Source organism: Lepidochelys olivacea (genome assembly GCF_965140295.1).
Source record: "Lepidochelys olivacea isolate rLepOli2 genome assembly, chromosome: 7".
In the NCBI taxonomy this organism is placed as follows: Eukaryota; Metazoa; Chordata; order Testudines; family Cheloniidae; genus Lepidochelys; species Lepidochelys olivacea.
The window spans coordinates 83602737-83622400 of NC_140417.1; the positions used below are offsets into that span (position 1 = coordinate 83602737).

Here is a 19664-nt window from a genome sequence, read left to right on the forward strand (position 1 = left end):
GGGGTTCTGCACCCTCCTTCTGCAAGGGCAGGGCTCCGCAGCTGTCAGTGCTCTCTCCAGGCCTGCCCAGTCCAAGTGGAGTTCCCTCTTTTTAACTCTTCCTCCAGTCCTGGCATGATTTGCAAGTGTGGCAAGACAGGGCCCCTCCAGCCCAAAGCAGCTTCTTAACCCCTTCCATGCTAGGGAGGAGTTTATATACTGCATCAGAGGATCCCTTACATTGTAAGGAACAGAAAGGCTTGATTTCCACTTGCTGGTTTCTTCTGGACTACCCTTTCATCCTCATGCTTATGCCAAATATCTTTTCCTCCTCTTACTTATGTGTGCCTTGGATAAGGCGTTTTCCTTCCTTCTGGATTGCTTGCCAGAGTTTGTGAGGGCAAGACAGAAATATTCACTAATGATAGACACCACCTTGCTCTGTGAATTGGTGAGCAGCAATAGCTGACACGGTTTTGGAATCATCATCTCTCTTCACATCCCACCTCAGAGAGAAGAGTCACTGTGTCTTAAACGCCTGCTCTCCAGTCCCTCACACCTATAAAGAATAGAAACTTAGATCTAAAATATCTAAGAGATGACCACATTTCTCTTACAGTACTTACACAGCCTGAGTTTACTGAAGACAGATACCAGCTTGAAGAAAACTGCAAAAGGCCTAGTTTATTATTGTCATGCTCAAGGAGACAAGTGGGTTCCATCATCTCTTTTTTCAAACAGAAAAAGCTTACAATTTGATCAGCAACAAACTGCTCAACTCCCACAGGTAAACACTGATTTCATCAGGAAGGGATCCGATGATAATGAAGATGAGTTTGCATTCTGGAGAAAGCTTTGCTAGTGGGTATGGTACACTCCAGAGGTAGCTCTGGCAATGATACAGCTGGGATGGGAAATTCTTGTGACTCTCCTCCTCTTTGCTAAGCATGGCTTGTCTACATTGGTGGAGCTTGTCCACCTGTGTACAGCTTGTCATGCCAATGATGAATTTTGAAATTGAATAAGCTTGTCTCGAATTTCAAACCTATCAAAATGGAAATTCCACTGCCTTCAGTAATTCTATATTTCCCTTTAACAGTACATTCTTGTCCTTCTATAGCCCTGCATTTCACAGGAACTCCTGAGCAATGATTATACAGACACTCATAATGGAAATTCATCTCTCCCAACCTCACACACTTTCTTCACTTTACTTAGCTGAATTCATTAGCATCTTTCCAATCCTGTCACAAAATCCAGAGCGCCTTCAGGGAAGTCCCAATCACTCAGTGTAATAAAGTCTGATACAGTAAATCCTGAACACATCCAAGGAAGCCGGGGGGTGGGGGGGAGGAAAGGGACATGGTGAAAGTCTAGGTAGCTAGAGAAGCAGAGTCAGTTGCATTTCACAATAAGGAGTAATTAAAGCATTCAAAGGAGCAGATGGTCTGCAATTCCTTCTCCTTCTTCCCCCCACCCATATTCCTGACCAGTAATACTCCTGTTTAATTGCATCCATAAAGGGTTTAATTACAATGGCTAGCTCTCTCCATGGGGCTTCACTGAGGTACAGTAGCATCACCCTGGCTTCAGACTGCTTTCAAACAGGAGGGGATGACAGAGACCAGTGACAAGTAAAAGAGAAATTAAAAGAGTGAAGAGGAAAAAAAAAAGACTTAAAATGCACTTTATGCTGTTTCTCTCCTCTTCCCAGCCCATCTGAGACTTACCCTAGCTGGAGAAATCCTGCATCACGGGTCCCCCTAATAACACTGACCATTGTGGATCCGGAGAAAGGGAAGTATAGTAGAAAGTGAATTGGGGCTCCCATTTCTTACCCTGAGACGGACCACTTGAGTGACTGAAGGCTCATTTTCCCGGAGAGCCCCCAAATAGGATTCTTTCTGGAAGGTGGGGACATTATCGTTGACATCCAGAACGTTAATCCTCACTCGCCCTGTAGTCTCTTCCCCACCCCCGTCCCTGGCAATCACAGTCAGCGTGTAGCGCTGCATCGTTTCAAAGTCTAACCGGGCGATCAGCGTGATCATGCCTGTGTCTTTATCCAGGGAGAACCTGCAGAGCAAAAAAAGAGGGGGAGCAGAGGAGTTACCAAGTCAAACCCTCATTTCAGCCAGACAGGAAACAGCAGCCTGAAACAACACCATAAGAAAGAGGCATAGAGGGAAACTGGAAAAGGTTTGATGCTGTGCGAATCATCTCATAGGTTCCTCCTGACTGTAACATTTCACAGTTCTATAGCTTCTTCCAACTGAGGATCTCATTGTACTTTTCAGACACTGATACACCCTCAACCTCTGGGTGGTAGGTGTTATTTACCCCATTTTAAAGACAGAGCAAATGAGGCACCAGGAAAGTTAAAGCCAAACTCCTGAAGAAACTGAGGCACGAAGAGGTCAAAGACAAAATTTTCTAATTTTCTAGCCACCCAAAATTTTCTAGCCACCCAAATCCACATTTAAACACTTAAATAAGCAACCTGATTTTCAAAGGGGCTGAGCAGCTGCAGCTCCCATTGAAGTCAATGGAATCACACCCAGGATAAATTTTGCCCCTTTTAAGCCTTATTGTCAATACCATATTCCTTCCATTGTAGCAAAGGACTCCTGGTCACTCACCCACAGCAGAAGCGAGTCCCATGTGTAGCTCTAATACTATCATAGAAGTGTAGGTATTGGCCTCAAGTTACATATTTGTGCAGCTAGGTCCTGATTAAGCAAAGCAATTAAGCATGTTTCTGTTTAAGCACAGGTTCCTGTTGCTTTAGCAAGCCATTAAAACCTTCATCTAGTAATTCCTGTACTGAACCCAATAACTTGTGGCTGAACAAGAGCCTACCTTTTAAAAAACACCCAACCCAGATTTAAAGACTCCAAGTGATGGGACGATCCCGCATATCCCTTGGTAAACTGTTCCAAAAGTTAACTATCCTCACTGTTAAAATTTGCACTTTATTTCCAGTTTGAATATGTCAAGCCATAGATGATATTACACCTTTCTCTGATATATTAAAGCTCAGTCTAGTATCAGAAAATTTCTCTCTGTGCAGGTACTTATAGACTGCTTGAGTCTTCTCTTTGATAAATTAAGTAGATTGAGTTCTGTAAATCTCTCATCTTAAGCTGTGCCTGCCAAACCTGAAACCGTTCTTGTAGTTTTTTTCTGAACCCTCTTCAATTTTTCACTATCCTTTTTCCAAGTATGGACACCAAAACCAGATACAGATCTGGACTGTTATGAACTGGCACAGATGGCTGGGCGTGGCTTGAACAGTAACTGCACTTAGTATAGGGCTGATCCCATTGAAGTCAATGGAAGTTTTGCTATTCACCTCAATAGGAGTAGGATTCAGCCTTCTGGTATGATCCAGCCCAGTCTGTCCCTCAATTTATGAGCACCCAAATCACATGAGAAATTTAAATAGAAAACAAGCCATGTAAAAACTGGACTAGGCCTTCTATTAGGATCAATTTGCCCTCCCTGAGACAGTTTATGGTAGCCTTTCTCTCAAGAGAGACTTCACAGATTAAAGTTACCAACATTCCAATTTTGTAAATTCATGGCAAGACTGAAAGGGGATTTTAAGGAAATGAAACTATCTGAGAAGGTTTGTCGCACTTACCTGTCAGGATCATCACTGAAAAAATAGCTGACTTTCCCATAAGTGCCCACATCATTGTCAGTTGCCTAAAAAGTTTAAGTACAAAGGGAATATTAATAAGAAAGATGTTTATGAGAATTTCAACTTAAAAAGTAAATTCTTGATTAGGAAAACATTTAAAAAATCTATAGGAATCTTAATTCAACCTCTTCTTCCTATGGCTGCTGCATTGGTCAGATGGTTCCTTTGACATCCTTCTAGGTTACCTATGTGCTCCCTGTTGTCTAGGATTTCTTGCAGAAAGGGTGGGGGTACGGGGTTGTTACACTTCCCTCAGGACTTCCTCTGAGGGGATAACTATTTAACTCTGTTTTTCTGATCCTCCAACCTGCCATGACTACGTACAGCATGAGCTGCACCCAAAATCCATTCAAAGTGAGTATACAAATCCAGTGCTGCTTTCTGCCCCTTCTCCTTACCAGTGAATTAATAGGCTAACACCAGTGCAGGTTTTGTTAGCTGACATTTTTCATCTGATAAATCTGGGACTCAGATGTTTTTGCTTTCCTGAAACGTATTCTGTGCATGTCCCTGATTCATAGTCTGCCCTAGACAACAACATTCCATCAAATCCTCTTTACACCACTTCCACAAAACTTTAGCAGTAGGAAACTTTTCATATACTCTAACTTACATACCAAGAGCAGCTGGCAGAGTAAACAGTACTCACAAAAATATACCTGTGAACAATGGGGCATAATAAAAGACACAGAAAATTGAAAAGAACATTAATACAATAATTATGAAAGACAAGCTGCTTGAATGGTCCATGATAAAATCCTGCAGAAAGAAAGCATTACAAAAATCCACACAATAATGAAGGGCAGTTACATTAACATGCGGTGGGGGTGGGTGATGATTCCAGAGAAAATTGCAAGGCCTGATTTGCCAAGGAAAGGAAATAAGACATAAAAGTGTGGCATTTACAGAGGGGAGTCATAGTCCATGTAACTGGGGTCAAGCAATCCTCAATTAAAAGTAGGTAAAAGGGCATTCCCATAGATTGGGCCATTTACTGTTCTCATTTCTCATGTTCAATGGCAACACCCATTGATGCCAGTCTCAATTACGTGAAGATGCAGAAGTATTGAAACTGAGAGTGAGGCACATTTTTACTATTTACTCAGCGTTGACAATGTACTTGGGGCCTTACAAAACACAGACATGGAGCCAGATCCTGCCCCAAAGCTCTTACAGTCCAAAATACAGATACTCTAGGCAAGCCAGAGAAGGGAACAATTTAAAGCTTTGATTTTTATGCCAACTCACTTTACGTGGCCTTACAAGGACAAAAGTAGAGGGAAAATACCAACAGGCATGTTCCACAGCAGATCGCATCATTTTGTGTAATCTCATTTACATTTTCTATTCCCTGTTCAAATGTGACCTGGGAGATAGGTCAAACACATGAAAACTGGTTTTCACTCATCCTGGATCTTCACAACAGATCTGGCACTCAATGGCTTTTGGGACTAGTCCATTGTCACATTGTTTTATTTTTCCTTGATAGCAAGTGGAGTCACTGCGGTTTATCATTCAATACAAATATCTAGTAGAACATGCTGCAGTATGAAGGAAAGAAACAAAACCTATTCATTCATCTGAAATATGAAATCATATCCTGCTTTCCCACTCAGGCACTCTTCTGATTCCTGCTGGAGGCCAGAGAAAGCTCCCATAGTTGTAACTTCCATGCTTACCCTCCACACTTCCTTAACAACCAATCTCTCTCTCCATGACTGAGGAGGATTAGACAGTCAATTTTCTCCCTTAAACTTCTTGACAAGTCACCAGTGGTCAATGCTAGATACTCACCCCAGCCCACAATTTTCATGGTGTTGGTTTTTTTAAATTAGAGGATCCAAAATACCAGTTCTCAGATAAGTAAGAATCCACTTCTGAAAAGTATTTTCCTGGAAAAAAAGGATGGCTCCAATGGTTAGGGCCTGGGACTCTGGACATTCTACACGCAGGGATTCTGTGGCAGAGCAAGGAACCATGAGATGTTGGGCAAACCACTTAGGGTATGTCTACACTACGAAATTAGGTCGAATTTATAGAAGTCGGTTTTTTTGAAATCGGTTTTATATATTCGAGTGTGTGTGTCCCCACAGAAAATGCTCTAAGTGCATTAAGTGCATTAACTCGGCGGAGTGCTTCCACAGTACCGAGGCAAGCGTCGACTTCCGGAGCGTTGCACTGTGGGTAGCTATCCCACAGTTCCCGCAGTCTCCGCTGCCCATTGGAATTCTGGGTTGATATCCCAATGCCTGATGGGGCTAAAACATTGTCGCGGGTGGTTCTGGGTACATATCGTCAGGACCCCGTTCCCACCCTCCCTCCCCCCGTGAAAGCAAGGGCAGACAATCATTTCGCGCCTTTTTTGTCTGCTGCCAGCCAAAGATGTAAAGGATAGATGGAGTGGGTCAGAACAAGAAATAGACCAGATTTGTTTTGTACTCATTTTCCTCCTCCCCTGTCTAGATCACACTGCAGTCAGTCACAGAGAAGGCGCAGTGAGGTTAATCTAGCCATGTATCAATCAGAGGCCAGGCTAACCTCCTTGTTCCAATAACAACGATAACTTTGGTGCACCATTTCTTATTGGAACCCTCCGTGCAGTCCTGCCTGAAATACTCCTTGATGTACAGGCACACCCTTTGTTGATTTTAGCTCCCTGAAGCCAACCCTGTAAGCTGTGTCGTCAGTCGCCCCTCCCTCCGTCAGAGCAACGGCAGACAATCGTTCCGCGCCTTTTTTCTGTGCGGACGCCATACCAAGGCAAGCATGGAGGCCACTGAGCTCATTTTGGCAATTAGGAGCACATCAACCACCACACGCATTATCCAGCAGTATATGCAGCACCAGAACATGGCAACGCGATACCGGGCGAGGAGGCGACGTCAGCGCGGTCCCGTGAGTGATCAGGACATGGACACAGATTTCTCTGAAAGCATGGACCCTGCCAATGCATGCATCATGGTGCTAATGGGGCAGGTTCATGCTGTGGAACGCCGATTCTGGGCTCGGGAAACAAGCACAGACTGGTGGGACCGCATAGTGTTGCAGGTCTGGGACGATTCCCAGTGGCTGCGAAACTTTCGCATGCGTAAGGGCACTTTCATGGAACTTTGTGACTTGCTTTCCCCTGCCCTGAAGCGCATGAATACCAGGATGAGAGCAGCCCTCACAGTTGAGAAGCGAGTGGCGATAGCCCTGTGGAAGCTTGCAACGCCAGACAGCTACCGGTCAGTTGGGAATCAATTTGGAGTGGGCAAATCTACTGTGGGGGCTGCTGTGATGCAAGTAGCTCACGCAATCAAAGATCTGCTGATATCAAGGGTAGTGACCCTGGGAAATGTGCAGGTCATAGTGGATGGCTTTGCTGCAATGGGATTCCCTAACTGTGGTGGGGCTATAGACGGAACCCATATCCCTATCTTGGCACCAGAGCACCAAGCCGGCGAGTACATAAAACGCAAGGGGTACTTTTCGATAGTGCTGCAAGCTCTGGTGGATCACAAGGGACGTTTCACCAACATCAACGTGGGATGGCCGGGAAAGGTGCATGATGCTCGCATCTTCAGGAACTCTGGTCTGTTTCAAAAGCTGCAGGAAGGGACTTTCTTCCCAGACCAGAAAATAACTGTTGGGGATGTTGAAATGCCTATATGTATCCTTGGGGACCCAGCCTACCCCTTAATGCCATGGCTCATGAAGCCGTACACAGGCAGCCTGGACAGTGGTCAGGAGCTGTTCAACTACAGGCTGAGCAAGTGCAGAATGGTGGTAGAATGTGCATTTGGACGTTTAAAGGCGCGCTGGCGCAGTTTACTGACTCGCTTAGACCTCAGCGAAACCAATATTCCCACTGTTATTACTGCTTGCTGTGTGCTCCACAATATCTGTGAGAGTAAGGGGGAGACGTTTATGGCGGGGTGGGAGGCTGAGGCAAATCGCCTAGCTGCTGGTTACGCGCAGCCAGACACCAGGGCGGTTAGAAGAGCTCAGGAGGGCGCGGTACGCATCAGAGAAGCTTTGAAAACCAGTTTCATGACTGGCCAGGCTACAGTGTGAAAGTTCTATTTGTTTCTCCTTGATGAAACCCCCCGCCCCTTGGTTCACTCTACTTCCCTGTAAGCTAACCACCCTCCCCTCCTCCCTTTAATCACCGCTTGCAGAGGCAATAAAGTCATTGCTGCTTCACAGTCATGCATTCGTTATTCATTCATCACACAAATAGGGAGATGACTACCAAGGTATCCCAGGAGGGGTGGTGGAGGAGGGAAGGAAAATGCCACACAGCACTTTAAGCACAGCACTTTAAAAGTTTACAACTTTAAAATTTATTGAATGACAGCCTTCTTTTTTTTGGGCAATCCTCTGTTGTGGAGTGGCTGGTTGGCCGGAGGCCCCCCCACCGTGTTCTTGGGCGTCTGGGTGTGGAGGCTATGGAACTTGGGGAGGAGGGCGGTTGGTTACAGAGGGGCAGCAGTGGCAGTCTGTGCTCCAGCTGCCTTTGCTGCAGCTCAACCATACACTGGAGCATTCTGGTTTGGTCCTGCAGCAGCCTCAGCATTGAATCCTGCCTCCTCTCATCACGCTGCCGCCACATTTGAGCTTCAGCCCTGTCTTCAGCCCGCCACTTACTCTCTTCAGCCCGCCACTTACTCTCTTCAGCCCTCCACCTCTCCTCCCGGTCATTTTGTGCTTTCCTGCACTCTGACATTATTTGCCTCCACGCATTCGTCTGTGCTCTGTCAGTGTGGGAGGACAGCATGAGCTCGGAGAACATTTCATCGCGAGTGCGTTTTTTTTTCTTTCTAAGCTTCACTAGCCTCTGGGAAGGAGAAGATCCTGTGATCATTGAAACACATCCAGCTGGTGGAGAAAAAAAAAGGGACAGCGGTATTTAAAAAGACACATTTTATAAAACAGTCGCTACACTCTTTCAGGGTAAACCTTGCTGTTAACATTACATACATAGCACATGTGCTTTCGTTACAAGGTCGCATTTTGCCTCCTCCCACCGCGTGACTACCCCCTCAACCTTCCCCCCTCCCTGTGGCTAACAGCGGGGAACATTTCTATTCAGCCACAGGCAAACAGCCCAGCAGGAATGTGCTATACTGAGTGTCCCTGAAGAAAAGCACCCTATTTCAACCAGGTGACCATGAATTATATCTCACTCTCCTGAGGATAACACAGAGAGAGAAAGAACGGATTTTGGTTGAATGCCAGCAAACATACACTGCAATGCTTTGTTCTACAGTGATTCCCGAGTATGTGTTACTGGCCTGGAGTGATAAAGTGTCCTACCATGAAGGACGAAATAAGGCTGCCCTCCCCAGAAACCTTTTGCAAAGGCTTTAGGACTACATCTAGGAGAACCGCAAATGCCAGGGCAAAGTAATCCTTTCACATGCTTGCTTTTAAACCATGTATAGCATTTTAAAAGGTACACTCACCAGAGGTCCCTTCTCCGCCTGCTGGGTCCAGGAGGCAGCCTTGGGTGGGTTCGGGGGGTACTGGCTCCAGATCCAGGGTGAGAAACAGTTCCTGGCTGTCGGGAAAACCGGTTTCTCCGCTTGCTTGCTGTGAGCTATCTACAACCTCCTCCTCATCTTCTTCGTCCCCAAAACCTGCTTCCGTATTGCCTCCATCTCCATTGAAGGAGTCAAACAACACGGCTGGGGTAGTGGTGGCTGAACCCCCTAAAATGGCATGCAGCTCATCATAGAAGCGGCATGTTTGGGGCTCTGACCCAGAGCGGCTGTTCGCCTCTCTGGTTTTCTGGTAGGCTTGCCTCAGCTCCTTCAGTTTCACGCGGCACTGCTTCGGGTCCCTGTTATGGCCTCTGTCCTTCATGCCCTGGGAGATTTTCACAAAGGTTTTGGCATTTCGAAAACTGGAACGGAGTTCTGATAGCACGGATTCCTCTCCCCAAACAGCGATCAGATCCCGTACCTCCCGTTCGGTCCATGCTGGAGCTCTTTTGCGATTCTGGGACTCCATCATGGTCACCTGTGCTGATGAGCTCTGCATGGTCACCTGCAGCTTGCCACGCTGGCCAAACAGGAAATGAGATTCAAAAGTTCGCGGTTCTTTTCCTGTCTACCTGGCCAGTGCATCTGAGTTGAGAGTGCTGTCCAGAGCGGTCAGAATGGAGCACTCTGGGATAGCTCCCGGAGGCCAATACCATCGAATTGTGTCCACAGTACCCCAAATTCGAGCTGGGAACGTCGATTTAAGCGCTAATCCACTTGTCAGGGGTGGAGTAAGGAAATCGATTTTAAGAGCCCTTTAAGTCGAAATAAAGGGCTTCACTGTGTGGACGGGTGCAGGTTTAAATCGATTTAACGTTGCTAAATTCGACTTAAAGTCCTAGTGTAGACCAGGGCTAAGTCGAAATAAAGGGCTTCACTGTGTGGACGGGTGCAGGTTTAAATCGATTTAACGTTGCTAAATTCGACCTAAAGTCCTAGTGTAGACCAGGGCTTAGTCTCTCACTGCTTCAGTTCCCCTTCTCTGAAAAGACACTATTAGCACTCACCTACCTCACTGGAGTGTTGTGAGGATAAATACATCAAAAGCACTGAGATACCATGATAATGGGAGCCAAGTAAGTATCAAAGGTGCACAGATAGAATCCTAACTGGATACTTAAGGTTCTCTTTTTGTAGTAGCAACAGACACGTAATAAGAAAACCTTTGCAAAAACTGTCCTACTTCAATACCCCCATGATCACTTTTTCTGCACTCGTATGTTCCTGAATTATCCAAACAACAGTAGACACCATTCACTGTCAATATTTCACCATAACAATAAAATGCAGACTCTGAAAGGGACAGCTTTATGGTCTATAGGTCAGGTTGGAAAACTCAATCTCGTTACAACAAAAGATTCGAATCATAGTAGGGTCAACTCAGCTCTTTACCCTTCCAAGGTAGCTAACATGAGTGACATGCAATTCTTTGTGTGTGGGGCCCGTCAAGTGAAACCTTAACAATAAAAAACCCTCACCCTGGATATTAAAGATCCCAAAGTACTTTTAGTAAGAGGAGGGATATGCCCTGTTGCCCTTATTCCAAAGTCTCCCCTTTTCCACTGATGTGCCAAGTGCCCCCAGAGGGATCTGCACTGCAATCATGCTCATGCATATGGTAGCTCATAAATACATAAGAAGATATATGGGGACAAAATGTAAATGGTCACTGTGAAGAGCATGCACCAACTACCCAAAAAACATAGTTTTTAATTATCCTGGAATTCTGACTCATTCCTTGAGAGAGAGGGATACTGGCTGTATGAGACACACACATGAACACAACCTCTTTTAGAGCCACACAGTGTTCTGAAAGGAAAATTATGCAATGTTGCAAATGCCTCTTTGTTTAGAAAGGTAAATTTTCTTTATGTAAGAAGCAGTTTGGTTAGGACACAAGGGGGAAAGAGGGGCTGAGCCGCTGTTACTGTACTTTTAGCTCCTAGCAGAATCTGAGGCCTTTCACCATCAGCAGCCCATCCATGCAAATCGTTTGGAGCTGTGACAGGTTTTGCAGGCTGACCATGGCAAAATAATAACAACCTTCCCAGCAAAATGTGTAAAACTCAAAGTGTCACTCTGGGTGAGCAAGGCAAGATTTGTGGATGTTTTGAAGTCTTTTCTCTAATGAATATATAAAATATGTATGAATGGCAGCAAAGGAAAAGGACCAGAAAATTTTATTTTAAAATGAGAAAAGTGGAATAAAAATCCCAAACTATCTTTTTTTTTTAATGTCTTTTCTAAATTGAGCCCTTGTCTGGGTTTCTTTGGTTCCAGTGGAACAGGGAAAGGCAGGGGCAGAAACACATTTCATTTCATAATGCCATCAAAGGGCTGTATTTTAGGGCTGGCATGGAATAGAACCCTCTCCTGCAACCTTCATGATTTATATATCTTGATTATCCTTGATAGAATAGATGTCCAAGAGTATCACAGAGGGAGGAAACCCCTTTAACGGTGCTTAGCTTGCCTAACAGTTATGGGAGTGGGGAGGAAGAAAGGGGTATGAACAGACAGAGAGAGAAGAAAGAGGAGGAGAAAGTGTGAAAACTATCTGGAGAGAAATCATATATTTCTCAAATGCCTTCCCAACTCAGGCAGTAAGTTCTTAATGCCTAATGCTAGTTGAGTGACACTCCAGCAGTGCACACCTTTAATACCTGCTAGTACATTTAGCTGAACAGCCTTCTGCCTACTAAATGCTGTAATGTTTGATTTATTTATTCTGTACATTATAATTTCATTAAGCAAACCACCCCCTGCCTTTAATTACCACGCAGTTGCCAGGGAGAATCCCACAAGGAGACTGATGATTCTGAAAGGGTCTCTCTCTCTCTCTCTCTCTCAATTCAGGCTGAAATCACTGAGGAGGCCTCTTACTACACACAGAGCCTGCCTCTAGAAAGAAGCGAGAAGCTTTCAATTGCACTCAGCAAATACTGCATGGGGAACTGGATGTCCTGGGGAACTGTGCGGTCCTGGCTGCTTTGTTTGCAGTTGGTGCTGCAGGATGTAGCATTTACACTGAAGCTGTGATGGAAAATGCCTCTGAAGTGCGTTCTTTGTTGCATTAAGTTCCACTTAGTTGAGGCAAGGGAACCAGACCCCTAAATGTAACAGGGGACGGTGTTGCAATCACTCTCCCCTTCCTTAGTCCAAGCACGTCTCACTTCATTTTCCCCTCACAGTGGGGAGTAGCTGACACAAAACATTTATTTCTCTTACAAGGACAGCTCCCGCCACAATAAGCAAGGAGAGGTTCCTTACCAGACTACCTACATTTTTCCCTCCTATGAATGAAAGTCCTAGAGGAGGAGTATGAAGGAACAAAAGGGAAACCTTTGCAGGAAATGTCTCTGGTTTTGTTCTAATTCACAGCACCCTTCTTGAAGAGCACATCACAGTGCTGCATCCATGTCCCTAATCATTCTGCATTAAAGAGGCACCCTCAATGCAGAGGATCAGAGCTTTGTCAGACAGGAAGGAGGACAAACGAAAGTAATTACTGCTTGACTCCCTGTTCCTTCTTTCCCTTTTCTTCATTCAACCTCCCATCCCTCTACAGTAACTCCTCACTTAACGTAGTTATGTTCCTGAAAAATGCTACTTTAAGCAAAACAATGTTAAGCGAATCCAATTTCCCCATAAGAATTAATGTAAACCGGGGGGAGGGGGGGTTAGGTTCCAAGAATTTTTTTTTGCCAGACAAAAGACATTATATACATATACAGTATACATTTTAAATAATTTTAAACAAACAATTTAATACTGTACTCACCAATGATGATTATGAAGCTTGGTTGAGGCAGGGGCATAGCAGGGTGGGGGCGTGGGAGCTTGCCCCGCTTCGCCCACCCGGCGTTCCAGCCAGGGAGCGGGGTTGGGGGCCTGCTGGGCGGAGCAGGGCAAGCCAAACAACCTTATAACAGAACATTGCGGGACTTTACACGAGTATGTTCTCTAAGAGATCAGCAACCTAATAACTAAACAATGTTAACCAGGACGACTACGTGAGGAGTTACTGCATTCAGTAGAACTGCTGTTTGGTCTGGCCAGGATTGCCCCGTAGGAAACCCACATACCTATCAATTTGTGACAGCTCAGCTCCCCCCAGCAAGCCTTCCAGGTGTTTATCCTCCTCTGCCAGCTGGAAGCTGAGAGGTTGCAATTTCCTGCTGGGGTAATCGGCCCGCATGGTCTTTCAGCCTCAGGCTTCAGTTTTTCTTGGCTCAGAACTTGGCTTTGAGAAAGGGTTCCCTAAAGTCTTAGACCAAATGCATTCCACCCCATTAGGGAGAAGGCTAATGAGCAGTCACACAAATAGCAGATTCCTCATTTTTGATCCAACCTCACCTTTGCACAGAGAGCTTTCAGGCTGCCCTGAGTTAATGTGGCCAATACATCTATCCACAGGTGTCCAGATGGCCCTTCAGCCAAATGGTTCTCAGAGCCCCAACTGTTCACTGAGAGGGAATGGATTTTTGGCTACACCTTTATACAGCACATTAGTACCCACTTTAGCAGGCTGTTCACAAATGAAATAGCACAAGGTGACAAATTCTGTGCATTCCAGGTTCCCTTTATATACTATTAGTATTATTGTTTTAATCAAAGATCCCTTCTTCAGTTCTTGTTGCTCCTGTCTCTTGCTCTGTTCAGATTCATCTCCCGTCAGTCTCTCTAACAAATCCACCATGATTGCTAGCTATATTACACAAATGTGGCATGGGAAATGAACAGAACCTGGACCTTCTGCTCCAAAAAACACAGGCTTCTGTAACTCCAGGGACAAGAAATTCTCCATGAATTATTATTCATAGATTCATAGATATTTAGGTCAGAAGGGACCATTATGATCATCTAGTCTGACCTCCTGCACAATGCAGGCCACAGAATTTCACCCACCACTCCTAAAAAAGACCTCACACCTATATCTGTGCTATTGAAGTCCTCAAATTGTAGTTTGAAGACTTCAAGGAGCAGAGAATCCTCCAGCAAGTGACCCGTGCCCCATGCTACAGAGGAAGGCGAAAAACCTCCAGGGCCTTCCAATCTGCCCTGGAGGAAAATTCCTTCCCGACCCCAAATATGGCGATCAGCTAAACCCTGAGCATATGGGCAAGATTCATCAGCCAGATACTACAGAAAATTCTTTCCCGGGTAACTTGGATCTTACCCCATCTAAAAACCCATCACAGTCCATTGGGCCTATTTACCATGAATATTTAATTACCAAAACCATGTTATCCCATCATACCATCTCCTCCATAAACTTATCGAGTTTAATCTTAAAGCAAGATAGATCTTTTGCCCCCACTACTTCCCTCGGAAGGCTATTCCAAAACTTCACTCCTCTGATGGTTAGAAACCTTCATCTAATTTCTAATCTAAATTTCCTAGTGGCCAGTTTATATCCATTTGTTCTTGTGTCCACATTGGTACTGAGTTTAAATAATTCCTCTCCCTCTCTGGTATTTATCCCTCTGATATATTTATAGAGAGCAATCATATCTCCCCTCAACCTTCTTTTAGTTAGGCTAAACAAGCCAAGCTCCCTGAGTCTCCTTTCATAAGACAAGTTTTCCATTCCTCGGATCATCCTAGTAGCCCTTCTCTGTACCTGTTCCAGTTTGAATTCATCCTTCTTAAACATGGGAGACCAGAACTGCACACAGTATTCCAGGTGAGGTCTCACCAGTGCCTTATATAACGTTACTAAAACCTCCTTATCCCTACTGGAAATACCTCTCCTGATGCATCCCAAGACGACATTAGCTTTTTTCACAGCCATATCACATTGGCAGCTCATAGTCATCCTATGATCAACCAATACTCCAAGGTCCTTTTCCTCCTCCGTTACTTCTAGTTGATGCGTCCCTAGCTTATAACTAAAATTCTTGTTATTAATCCCTAAATGCATGACCTTATGTTGCTTTCAGTTTCAGAGTTTATTTAGGCCAAGCTTGTAAATGCCAGGCACACTTTGGTCGTTGCTGTTACAAAGTGTCTAATAAATAAATATTTTCAAAACTTAAAATAAGTTAAAAATAAAAGCTAAATTCATGCCTATGGTATCAATTCATGCCACTGAAAACAATGGAGTTTCACCAGCATATCATGTGCCTCAGTGGATCTATTTTTGCTAAATTGGATTAAATGGGAAGGTGATCCAGCCATATTTGTTGTGGGCCCACGGATGGTGAACTCAGGATGAATCAATGCAGACCTCAGAAATCTGCATGTTGTACAGTTACTGAAAAGATCCTGTGTTATGGTGACTCTGTAACCACACAGCAGCCATCCGACTCAGAGAGAGATCATCTTCTATGTTAGGCCCTCAAGATCCCCGTTATCGTAGACACAGTCCCCCGTTTTGATAAACACTGCAATTCAGTTTGAGGCACCAGCTCTAGTTCCTGGGTCAGGAAAAATATCACTCTGCTGGTGTTAAGAAAAGGAAAAGAATAAATCTGAAATTGCACATGTTCAGCAGAAATCTTCATTATTTCTCCTCTCTTTCTGGGGTTAGGTTGGAGGATTTTTACTGCTGTTGAGCGTGAAGAAGTAATAGCACTAAGCTTAGAGAGCAGGCAAATGTTGTGCAAGCTTCACACACATTGCTCGGATATTACACCTCAATTTTGACATGCAATACCCGCTATTATTTCAGTCCTGGGCTCCCACACAGCTCTGCCAGTGCACATCAATCTTTAGCACTCTAATAGTCCCGCCCTAGGCCTCTCCTGAGCAGAGACCGCCAATCATACTACACTTGTAGAGTGGATTCATGGGGCGCAGTTCTTATCTTACACTGATGTAAATCAGGAGTAACTTAATTGAAGTAAATGGAGTTACACTGGTGAAACTGAGATCAGAATCAGATCCCTTCTGGGGAAAACTGCACTTTATAATGCATGCGCACATCTATACATTTTTACCATGCATGTTCAAGTCTTCATTTTAAGTGGTAGAGACTGCTACAGTTAAGTTGCATGTTCTTTTCCATTTTAATTGCACCATCTTCCATTTGCTTATTACTTTCCCAGACTTCCACATAATACACTGAAATTTTCTAAGGGTTGTCACTGCTCAAAGATAAATCTGCACAAAAATCAGTTACCCTTTATTTAAAAACAAAGAGTGAAAAATTACCCTTTACTCATTCTTAACAAAAAGGGACACCATCATAGGACCTAACCACTTCAACCACACCATCCAGGGCTCGTTCACTTGCACATCGACCAATGTGATATATGCCATCATGTGTCAGCAGTGCCCCTCTGCCATGTACATTAGCCAAACCGGACAATCTCTTTGCAAAAAAATAAATGGACATAAATCTGACATCAGCAATCATAACATTCAAAAACCGCTAGGAGAACACTTCAATCTCTCTGGTCACTCAATAAACAGATCTCAAAGTGGCAATTCTTCAACAAAAAAAACTTCAAAAACAGACTCCAATGTGAAGCTGCAGAACTGGAATTAATTTGCAAACTAGATACCATCAGATTAGGGCTGAATAAAGACTGGGAGTGGTTGGGTCATTACAAAACATAAATTTAATTTCCCCAATACTAATTTCTGCCTACTGTTACTCACACCTTCTTGTCAACTGTCTGTAATGGGCCACTCTCATTACCACTACAAAAGTGATTTTTTTCCTCCCTTGGTATCCTGCTGTTAATTGAATCGTCTTGTTAGACTGACCTAACACTTGCTAAAGCAACCCACAACCTTTCATGTATTTATACCTGCTCCTGTATCTTTTACTTCATACATCTGATGAAGTGGGTTCTACCCACAAAAGCTTATGCCCAATAAATTTGTTAGTCTCTAAGGTGCCAAAAGGACTCCTCGTTTTTTTTCTGCCCCCGCCCCCCAGCAAATTCAAATCTTGCTGTTAAATTTTTTGCTTTGTTTTGTTTTTAAGAGCTCTACAGCTGAAATGATGGGGTAGAAAGATTAAATTTGGGAAATAAAAGTCAGTGCTAAGCATGAATGCCTTGGGAGTGTTTCTTGTGACAACAGGGTTTAAATTCACCACATTAGGATCCAGTGACAACTCACACTTTGCACATGTGAAGCACAATTAGAATGGGATTTTGTCACTCAACTTGTCAGGTGAACCAACCTAGACAGCAGTTTGTGTATGTATTGGGGGGGGGGGGCTAATTTAGCTGCATAATGAAAAGGGTCCTTTTAAACACAGTTATATTAGGTACCAAAATGCTTTTAAGGATGGAATTTTCAAAAGCACCTAATAGGACCTGTGTTCCTGTTAGCTTCAGGTGCTTTAGAAAAATCACACTCTTAAAAACATTTTGGTATCAAACATTTTTTTGTTAATAATAAAACAGCTTGATGCAACTGAATCTTTGCACTCTGACATCTATAGGACAGATATTATCATTGCTATAACAACATCTATATTTTACTGTGAAAAGATCAGACCATTATTATTAAAAAGTCACCATATACACATAGGTACTGCTTGTCATTTTCAACAGACATGAGATTACACCAAAGCCTAGGATCTGAACACTCTTTGACCTTACAGGGTCTGAAAACCTGATCCACTCTAGTTTTCCATGTGCACGTCAATAATATCATGCCCAGAGGTGAAAGTAAGCCGGTGCACCCCGGTACGGTGTACTGATAAGAGCCGGTGCGCCGTACCGGGACTGGCTTTCCCAGACAGCAATTTAAAGACCTGGGGTAATGGCAGCAGGGTTCTGACAGGGATTTAAAGGGCCCAGGAGCTCCAGCTGCCGCTATCGCCCCAGCCCTTTAAATCCCCGCCAGACCCCTGCTGCTGAAGCCCTGGGGTAGCGGTGGCAGCCCCAGGCCCTTTAAAACTCTGCCAGAGCCCCAAGGTAGCGGTGGCAGCCGGGAGCCCCCAGAGCTCCTCAGTGATTTAAATGGCCTGGGGCTCCAGCTGCGGTAGCAGCAGCTGGAGCCCTGGGCCCTTTAAATTGCCCCAAGCTGGTAGCTTGGGCGTGATTTAAAGGGCCCCAGGTTCCCAGCCACCACTACCGCAGCTGGAGCCCCAGGCCCTTTAAATCAAGATTTAAAGGACCCGGGGATTTAAGGCCCTGCCTCGTCTGGTTAAGGCCACGCCTCTTCCAGTTGAGGCCACGCCCCCTGCTCAGGACTCCAGTGTACCGGTAAGTCCTCTAACTTACTTTCACCCCTGATCATGCCTATCCAGGAAAAGGATTTTCCCTATGTATGCCATGCCAAGGATTTTCGAAGGATATTCACTGTGCGTGCCCATCTTCTTCAAATACTTTTGCTCTCCAGTTGCAATGCTTGGTGTGTTCCCCTCATCCTGCCATGATCTTTAGATGTATTATATTCGTTAATGACTTGCTTTGTAGGGGACTCATCAGATGTGTGAGAGTCATCTTGGCAGCTGTTTAGGTGAGAAAATTACAGAACCAAGCTGAACAGCCCTGACATCCAGCCTGCCAATCAAGTGACACTGAAGTCTGATATGAGGGGGCATGAACTTTTAGATATTAATTTACAAGGTGTTCTTTATTTACAACTTGCTATGATAAAATCTTTCAAAAAATAAAGTATAGACTATTTCTTTTTCCCCAGAGCTTCCCCTCAGGAATTAGGAAATGGAACATTCCATAAACTCTTAAAAACAATGAAAGAGGAGGGGTTTTTTTTTGCCTGTCGGAGCCCAGTGTTTAACCAACCATCACTTTGTTTCCTAAACCCCAAGTGCAGCGTAAAAGGACAGTAACAGTCAGATAAGAAGGCTTTTCAGAATGCTTGGATTGGCCGGTGATGAGGTAATGATTTATAACAGGCTTGACAATGCTACTGAGGGCTGGCATTACCAGCAAAACTAATTCCCTCATTTGGCCCTTTATAATTGCATTTGTAAGTGCTTATTTCAGTGATGGACAATGCTGGGGAAGTGTAATTTTCTTTTGCTGACAAAAAACCAACCAGGGGAAAAAAGAAGGTTAAAAGAAGGTTAGTGTAGTACAAGGTGAGAAGAGCTGCTCCACGGGGCCACGGCATGTTGAATGTGAACTTTGGCAGCCCCTAGAGATATCAAAACCATGCTCTGTGCAGAGCTTAATTCTGTGATTTCCCAGCATGTAAAACAAAACTACTAACAAATTGCACAGAAAGAGTCGTTGGCAATTTTCATGGCTGATTTCCTTCCTTCTGCAAAAACCCTTCTCCTTCTCCAGCATTTTCCACACACTTGAGTGGCAGAAATGCAAGGCCAGGTAGTAGCTCTGATGCACCCAGCCTGCTGGCTCAGAAACGGCTTTTGCTACATGTGCTAGCTACTCCAGGACAGTGCTAGCATGTTATTGCCATGCTAAAATACCAGCAAGCTGCTGAGGTAAACAACACTTGGCACTTTCAGTTGTAATTGTTTCTAATGGATACAATGAGCCCAATTCTCTTTTCCCTTAAATGAG

The 19664-nt window shown here is 44.4% G+C and overlaps 1 protein-coding gene across 1 annotated transcript in view; it reads right to left on the reverse strand.

Annotated features, from left to right (window-relative positions):
• The window catches only part of CDH23 (cadherin related 23), a 510961-nt gene that overhangs the window by 184136 nt on the left and 307161 nt on the right, over nucleotides 1–19664 (reverse strand). Inside the window, exons 14-15 of the mRNA XM_084634348.1 lie at nucleotides 3623–3687; nucleotides 1818–2055 (exon numbers count right to left, since the gene is read on the reverse strand). Of these exons, the coding sequence (XP_084490474.1) occupies nucleotides 1818–2055; nucleotides 3623–3687 (303 nt within the window). The remainder of the gene's footprint in view (nucleotides 1–1817; nucleotides 2056–3622; nucleotides 3688–19664) is intronic.